Raw genomic sequence first — 9,215 nt, 5'->3', positions numbered from 1 at the left:
TGTTGTTACTGGTGTAGTAATGTTTGAAGATCATTTCATAGAGATTAGACAATATTCATAAATTAATAATAATCTGGAGTTCAAAGTAATTTGTGGGAATACTTACTTGTGCGTCCTCTGATGCCTTGCAGACTTTGCTTACATGACCATAGCCATTATTGCAGAAATTGCCTACAATATATGAAGATGCGTGATGTAATTATACACATTCATTATAGACAGATTTTAGAGTATGGGTATTGCACATGTCTGTTCCTGTAGCAAGAAGCATACCTCTCCACAAGGAAGCATTTGCCAGAAAGTGCCTCAGCAACCATTTGGACAATGGTATACATTGGTCTCCCCTTCTCTTTCAATTGGTGATTTTGTGGAAATGCATATGAAAATGCTCCAAAGAAATGTCATCCTAACATTGAACAAAGAGGATTGTGGAAATTAGTACTCAGGCAAATACAGACAACATTCTATGGAACTCTACATAAATGTGTAATTTAAAAATAGAATTGCTCCTTTAATTTTAATTGTGACGAGTCACAACAAAATTGAGATTAAATAAACGGCTTATTGACGGACTACATTTGACACTAGAATATGCTTACCACGATGTCCTCATCCGTCTTCATTTTCTGAATCCATGATGTTTATTATTGGAGCTTATGGAAGTGCACATCCACATTTGCACCATTGCAAGGACTAGAAAAAAAAACTGTAGCACTTAAAAACAATGTCATCAAGCTGGCATATGATGGAAGCTTGCGTCATGGTCCCAAGAAGGTGCATTGACAATTGATAGTGATGGGGTGCACTGTGAGAACATTTGATTAAATAATGGTACCATTTTTGCTAAAGGCCTGGGCATTCTTCATTACATGGCTAAGGCAACAATGTAGAATGGGGAGTCTACATGCAACATCCGTGGCTTGATCAATTACTATCCCGTAGTACTCTGTGTTCAATTGTGAAAGATAAGTCCACACAGGTTATATACAATTGCTTGTATAAGTACTAGATCCATTGCATATTAACATAACGGGACAATTTTGTATGTTGGGTCCATATGAAGTGCAATCTGTCATGAAAGAATGTAGGAAAAACAAGAGGGAGGAAGTGTTGTGCTAACAGGTCACAAATGTGGCTACAAAAACAGGGGGGGAGCATCCCTTCTGTGGAATGTGGACTATCATTTCATAATATGGTCCACCCTTGTCTCCCCTTGTTTCACCATCTTGAAACAAACTTTTAGTTTTCATTCTTATGAAATATGTTATCTGCAACACTAGCAGGGGGTGCAATGACCTGAAACAAGTGTGGGTCTTTATGCAAGACTTTTCTGCCTACTACCTAACTCTGGCCACAAAGGGGTCTGGGTCTCACTGTGCCTGTCCTCAGCCTGGATAAAGTGAAGGGTTGTGGCATCCGGCATAAAACTGTCCGCCCGACCAATTGTGTGAATCAGTGAATGCTGATTCACTGTCCAAAAAAGATGAATATTTCTGAATTGATACTGCAAAAATTAAATTTTTTTTTGGCTGCTTCAATGTTATCTTGCTTCATATTTTCAAGCATTTTTTCAACAAGAACTTCTTCTGAGAGGATACACATTTTTAAAAACCATAGCTATTTTTAACCCTAAATTCTCTAAAGTTTAGCAAAAAAAAAAAAAAAAAAAAAAGCCCTCACATGTTCACATGGAAGCTGGCAATCATTTGTCTTCAGTTGCTCTATGCTGTGAACTAAAATAGATGAACGAGTTGCTGGACCTTGTCACCTGTTTTTCTCCTGTTGAAACGATTAATGATTACACTTTTATTATTTCTGATGTTAATATGATACCTGACGATCTAAAGACTGAAACGTGAGCGCACAGAAAGGCTCTTCTGTCATCCTGGAATTCCAAACTTAATGTCTAACTCCTCTTACTCCGGCGTTCTTTACTGTTTCACTCAGACTCCGGTCCATCCCTGCACCTTCCACAGACACTGGAACATGTCCTGCCTGTTAATCATCCCAGGGAAACACATGTCCGCAGTGTAATGTAGTGTCCTGAGGACATTTGATTTCTTCTGACTTTTTGATCTAAAGTCTGTCAACTTTTTCTGAAAGGATCAAATGGCAGGTTTGCAGATTGTGGCTTTCGTCAGTGGTCTGGTTGGGCTGGGCGCCACTATTGGTGCTACAGTATCCAATGAATGGAGGGCCACCAGCCGGTCGTCCTCAGTCATCACGGCAACATGGGTGCTGCAGGGTCTTTGGAACAACTGTGCGGGGAACGCCATTGGAGCCCTGCACTGCAGACCTCATCACACTATCTTTGGGGTGGATGGTAAGATCAGAGCTTCACAACTCCAGACAAAACTTCTTCAAATTCGCTATTATTTGAATGTGATATCAAGTTAGATTCAGAGGTTTTGTGTATGTAAAACTCAGTTATGACTTTTAGCTTAAATTGTTACATTAGAATCAGTTTGATTAGTGATATTCTGTCAAAAGTAATAAATCTTGTGCTTTCTGACTTAAGTCACAATTTTGTCTTTTGTAACAATTTCAGAAAAATCTCATTTTCATTTACTGAGCACCTTCCACCACCATTCAAGAAGGCCCAAAGTGCTGTACACAATGTCAAATCAATTAATAATACGACAATAAAACACAAAGGATAAAAATGAAGATTAAAAACATGATAAAAGGCTGTTCCTCCGGCAGTTTACCGGGGGAACAGTTTAGCTTTAAAACTCTCCAAAAGGGTAGCCTCTCTAATAGCCAATGGCAGATTATTCCAGAGTTTAGAACTCAAAATGCCAAATGCACAGTGACCTTGAAACTAGCACTTCGTTGTTGGAACCACAGAAGGCTGGAAACCCAGAATAGTTGCATTTTAAAAACGTATTTCCTTCTCAATACTTTCCTACTTGAATGGCCTCCATGTTCTTTACAGGGAACTGTACAAGTAACAATATTACCATATTAGATCATTTCTCCCTGTGACAGTTTGCCGACCTGTATGGTGTATCCTGCCTTTGCCTAACAATAATTGGGATAGCAACCCAGTGATCCTAAAAAAGGATGAAAGGATTTTAACTAAAGATGGATAAATATTTTTACTATCACTTGTTGTGGCCATCTTAAATGTCATTAGATGATTCTGTAGTCTTGCTAGACCAAGCAAAGGAAAGCAGTGATGCAACAATAAGAACATGCATAAGAACTCATTTAACAAGACATTTTGCTTTCACTAGAAGGGATTTGGCTATTTTTCCTTTAGTAATTACAACTATAAGTATTTCTATTTTCCATCATACTTCTCTTATTCCCATAAAAGGATTTTGTAACCAAATGAAAACAGCTTTTAAGACACTAATATTGACTGACACATGTATTGGTACTACTGTATATTCAAATTCACAGACTGTACTTTTTCCTATTTTCGTCAAAAAACAAATTACTCATTGTTGATTGATTAAAAACCCTTTGTGCAATACCTGCTTGTTGTTTTGGTGAAGAGTTGTCATCCTGAGGGCAAAAATGTTCATGAATATTTTTAAAAAATGGCTTAACCTTTTTTTCTTATGGGGTCCAGATGACCCCACCCTTACATTGAGGTGTTGACCCCTCCATGACAAAGGGGGACCAGACTTCATGTCTGTCTTTGGACACAAATAAAGATCGACAGCACTGTCTTGTGGGGTCCAGATGACCCCACTTTTAGACTTTTATAGTGCAAATTGGATACATTTAAGGCAAAAGTTGATCAATTAAATTTGCCTTTTTAATATTACTGAATGAATAAACAATTCTCTCCCAAAGAAGCAAAATATTCTAAACGTCTGTAGGTTGAAGCTGAAGGATCATATATATATATATATATATATATATATATATATTTACTATCAATGGTATACATGAGCTTTATGAAAAAGTTGAAAAATTTTAATTTTTTAAAATTTCAAATTTTCTAATAATTTTACATGTTTGAGTGAAGCTATTAATATACCTCATTTCTGGACAGCAGTTTAGAGTTAAAAAGATGTGTTTTTGTCGCATAATTTGGAACATGTTCCATTGTGAAACTTGTTTTTCTTTTTTGTAAATGTCCAACAAAATTAATCAAAACCTCTTTAAAAGAATAATTTGATAAGACTAGGAGATTTTTTTTTTTAAATAAGCCATAAGTGTCATTAAGCATGCTCTTAATCTCAACGCTCTGACTCTGCCCTCTTAAAGAACATTTTCTCTGTGGATGACACAAGTTATGCAAAGCTTTTTTTGTTGTTATTTCAGGTAAATGATTGGACACTGATCCTGTGTAAGAGGGGGGAACACTTCCGTACTCGCTTTCTCAACCATTGAGTCAGTTCCGGATGGAAATGATGGAATTCCGAGACACAAAGTGAAGTCAAAGGGGTTTTTTTTTTTGTTTGTTTTTTTAAGCGGAGGTGGACATGTGTGATCATTGCTCTTAGGTTCTTCTTAAGTCTTACTTTACAAAGAGAATGATCATCAGATGTTTGGGTCAAGAAATTGTTAAGGCTTTACTTTAATCTCAGGTCCTGGTACAACAGCGGGTTTTTGTCCCGGTTGTGGAACCAGCTCTACACCCTTCCTAAGGTGCTGGAGGCTTCATAGGATTTCACTAATCTAGTCCAGTTGAGTTTTGTGAATTTGAAGGTGTTTGACTTCGTCCCCCTTGGTGCCCCGTGGGGGGTGTTCTGGGAGTGTGAGGGTTGTTAAACAAGAGCAGGAGCTTCAGAGTTGATCAAAGATTTTATTGCGGTGAAGAGGACACTAGAATTATTTTCAGAGATGAAGTTTGCAAAGTATGATTTTTGGGTCAGCTTTACAGTCTGGTTGTGTAGTTTTAGTTGAGCCGATGTTCTGTCAGTGATGGCGATGAGGCAAAGGCACCGTTGGAGTGGAAGCGGCCATCCTACTTCAAGATTTTGCAGATCGGGAGAATACGGGCATCTCCTAAAGCTGACATTCGTCTGATCTAGACTCTCTGCAACTGTTTCTCCGTCCTCCATCTTGTCCAGAACTGATCGTTTTGAAAAGCATCCAAACTTGTTTCAAATGACTGGAAGGACCAAAAGTAGCTAGTGGACTTTGGGTCCAGATCAACCAGAACCAGCCCCACTCCCTCTGACTTCATTCTGAGGGGGAACCGTCATTCATTCATTTATTATATATTAAAAAAATGTTTTAATGTTGTACCTAATTGTGATTATGAAGTTTTTAACCAAAATTTCACAAGCTAAATGTCCTAAAAAGCCACTTTTCATGTTGATTTGAAGCCTGCGGCTGCAAAATCTCCTCTGAGGGGGCGTGGCATTTTGGAGACACTCCCAGTTTCGGACCCCTCCCTGTCTGATTATGGTAGCTCTGTGTCTCACTAGCGTTACTCATCACCGCTGCTTCACAAAAATGTCCAACCGAATCGTTTTGAGCTGGATGTCAGCTCAGACAAGGAAGTAAAGACCTTCAGGTGCACCCTGATGGTCTTCACCTGGGAAGCACCTGAAGGTCTTTACCTATGAATGTTACATTTAATGGCAAACTAAATATTAGTTTGTAGGCTAAATATACGATTTTAAAACAAATATTTAGCTTAAAATGTATGTTTAATTTTAGTCAAAAACTAAATGTTTAGCTTGGATCTACATATTTAGTTAAAAATTAGGTATGTAGTTTTTTTTTTAACTAAAAACTTTAGTTAACAAAATATCTAGTAAAAAACCAATAACAAATATTCTTCTTTTAACACAATGTATTTGTTTGTGTCCAGTAAAAGAGTTTTGTACCCATTTGCTGCAGACGCCATTCAGTGTACAGCCACTAGAGGAAGCTCTATTCTTTCAATGAACAATTAGATTATCTGGAGAGATTTCTCTGCTGTAATGTTTCTCTTATTTTTTCCACAGAAGTAAAAATGTTTCTTCTGGCTGACTTTGGAGTGACAAGCTGTTAATATTTAATCTGAATAGAGGCAGTTTTGTTGTGTATTAATCAAAAGTGTCACGGCAAGGTGACGAAGAAAAAGGTGACATTTATTCTCTCCAGGTGACTTTAATGAAATAAAAAATAAAATCAACCTGAGCACCGAATGAACATAAATCAAGACTGAATTCTCTTTAAAGTCATAACTTTTAAAGTAAAAATCCAAAAATACACATTATAGGAATAGATTTAACATTTATTGATTCAAACATTTATTTAAAAAGTAATATATGCATTTAATAATAATAATAGTAACAAAAAATAAAACGATCAAAGCAAAGAGGACAAAAAGTTTGAGTGAGATCATGAAATATCCAGAAATTTCAAAAACTAAGAATGACTTGCAGTTTCTTTGGGGGGGGGGGACAAAAATGTAGATCAGAGTCTATGTCAACTCCGCCCCCCTTAATATAACAGTCCAGAACCCATGTACTGTCAACCACAGCCCGTCCATTGAAACTGCAGAGACCTGCTTCATTTTAAACAGCTCTCACCCACCTGGAACGGATCAATTTCTTTTTTTTTTTTTTTTTTACCCATCAACCCCCATCGCTCAAGCATGTTTCAGGAGATTGTGGCTTTCATTGTGGCCGCCTCCGGCTGGGTGCTGGAGTCGTCCACCCTGGCGACGGACTACTGGAAGGTGTCGTCCAACGATGGATCGGTCATCACCACTTCGACCTTCTGGTCCAGTCTGTGGAAGAACTGTGTCACTGATTCCACAGGGCTTTCCAACTGCAGGGATTTTCCTTCCATGCTGGCACTGGAGGGTCAGCTGTAACGTTTCCTTAACAGATCTGTGAACTGATCTTTTCTCTCTAATCATTTGAATCTATTTTTAGAACCTTCGCCTTGAAACAACTTCTTAAAAAAGCCTAAAGACTGAGTGTAAATGTAATCTAGTTTTAAATAAGTTCTAAATAATTTATTGTTTCTTCCTACTTCAGTTTTTGCATTTCTCCAGGCTATTGCAGCTTTCCAAAACAAATACTCTCCTCACAATATGTCAATGTTTAGCCTTTGTTCTTGGAGCTTGAATGATATGAGACATTTAGCGAGACGCCTCCGGCAGTTTTTGACCATGGGTGACTGATTTCAGGCCATACCTGGAAAATTCTAATTTCTTTTGCCCTTTCAAATCCTAACTAAACTGCTGGTTTCAGACCAACACCTCGGCAGCGACCGGTTACACCTTGTGACAAATTAGTATTGTTGCAATGGGCCGATTTTAGAGATAAAACCACCAAATGGAGGGAAGAAAGGTCTTTAATTTGTAAACTAATGTGTTTCTGTTTTGCAGACTACATCCAAGCGTGCAGAGGATTGATGATCGCAGCCGTCTGCTTTGGGTTTTTCGGGTGTGTGTTTGCACTTGTGGGGATGAAATGTACGAAGATTGGAGGAAGTGACCAAAGCAAAGCCAAAATCGCTTGTTTCGCTGGGGTCTGTTTTGTTCTTGGAGGTAAGTGAGCATGAATTGTCATTGTTTTTTAATTTCTTGATAAAATATTAAATGTGTTTTTCTTTCCAGGCCTCTGCTCCATTTCTGCATGCTCCCTATACGCTCACCGCATAACATCAGAGTTTTTCAACCCATTCATTATAGATCAAAAGTATGTGGTATCTTTACGTTCTTTTGAGTAAATTTTGTGGTTTTAAATAACTTTTCTAATTTCAGATACGAGCTGGGGGCTGCTCTCTTCATAGGCTGGGCGGGGGGCGTCCTGTGTATTCTGGGAGGCTCCGTTCTCTGCTTCTCCATCGCAGAATCGTTTTCCAAAAGGTGAGCACAAAAACAAAACGCAACTTTCCATGTTTTTTCTTAAATCAAACAATTATGGCCTCTTTGCAGCCACAATCAGGTGAACGGCGTCTACAAAGGAGCGGCCTCTCATTCCCACATCACCTCCATCACAAGAGCACAAGCGGCAAACCCGAGGCCGTCTGCAGCCAACAGCAATGCCTCCAGGGCGCAGTATTTTGATAAAAACGCCTATGTGTGAACCTGGGGAAATAAACCATTACTAGTACAAATAAAAAGCTACAAAAAGTGGAAGAAATGCAGCAAACCGACATAATTTACTGTTTCTGATTTGCAGCGCATTGATTGATCGATCTTTGGTATTAAGTGTCTTTTTTATGATGTGAACTTGTGTTTTCTAGATTTTAATCTTTCAGCTAAGTTTTGTGCTTTTCTTTTATTGTTCAAACAGATTTTCTTTTTTTTAGTTATAGGTTTAAGAAATTGTGACTGTTGTAGAACCTTCAAGTGGAATAAAGTTTAAAAAATGGAACTCAACGTGTTTGTCTGCTTTAGAAAGGGTTACATCAAAGACGATCTCACCTTCCTTTTATTCCATCTTTTGACTTCCTGCTGATTCTCAACATTCTATAATGCATAAAGATGGTAAAGTTTTCCTTCCAGCTAGAGTTCAAAAAAGGATAAATGATCCGACTGTCTTCGCAAATAGGATTTATTTATAATTTCAGAACTTCAGTTACATGAATCCATAAAACTATTCTATCTTTCACCAGCAGATGGCAGCAGAGCTCATAAACAAAAGTCTCACGGAACATCACTTTGAATTTGAAAAAACTTCCCCAGGCACGTGCAATAATGTTGTTTGCAGTCACGTGGAGCTGCCATTAAAGATGTCATTAGCATTTAATTAGCAAAATTTTGTAGTTTGAAAATTATTTTTCCTCTTGGAATTTGTTCTTATATTAAAGGCTCAAATGGTTCCATACATTTTGTTTTTCTTTGAGATCTTTTTTTTTCCATTACATTAAAATCAAACTAAATAAACCAAAAAAAGTGGTGGTAACAAAAATCGATTATATTTATTAGGCACGTTTTATAGGAGTTAAAGGTAGCCGTACAGGAATAAAAGCTCACATTTGGATTCATAACTGTAAGCTTTAAGGAACTTTTGTTGTCTATTGATGTTTTCTCTCCATGTCCAAGAAACCAAATTCAAATGATTCATAAAAATAATGTTCAATTTCCCTTTTAGACAATTGAACACTTGACATGTCCATAAGCAGTGGTTGGTACAGACTTAGGACATCACAGGAGGACAGATGATGGTTGATTTCTGGAGGCTTCTGTATAAAACAGAGGCGTGTCCCTGCTGAAGGTGATGTCATGTTTGTTTTCAACACTACGAGGCGGCACGTTGGAGGTCAGGGTCATCCCTATTAGGCTTTGAGAACAGCTCTTTTCC

General features: G+C 37.8%; 1 protein-coding gene across 1 annotated transcript; it reads left to right on the top strand.

The window, feature by feature from the left end:
- The first annotated feature begins 775 nt into the window (after nt 1–775).
- On the top strand, nt 776–8,285 carry LOC112155335 (claudin-10). Its single transcript, XM_024286876.2, has 5 exons — nt 776–2,323; nt 7,292–7,453; nt 7,523–7,604; nt 7,670–7,774; nt 7,844–8,285. The coding sequence occupies exons 1-5, from the start codon at nt 2,110–2,112 to the stop codon at nt 7,992–7,994; spliced, it is 714 nt and encodes a 237-aa protein (XP_024142644.1). The 5' UTR covers nt 776–2,109; the 3' UTR covers nt 7,995–8,285.
- The last annotated feature ends 930 nt before the right edge of the window (nt 8,286–9,215 follow it).

Source organism: Oryzias melastigma, linkage group LG21, assembly GCF_002922805.2.
Source record: "Oryzias melastigma strain HK-1 linkage group LG21, ASM292280v2, whole genome shotgun sequence".
Taxonomy (NCBI): Eukaryota; Metazoa; Chordata; class Actinopteri; order Beloniformes; family Adrianichthyidae; genus Oryzias; species Oryzias melastigma.
This window is presented reverse-complemented; position numbering and strand designations above follow the sequence as displayed.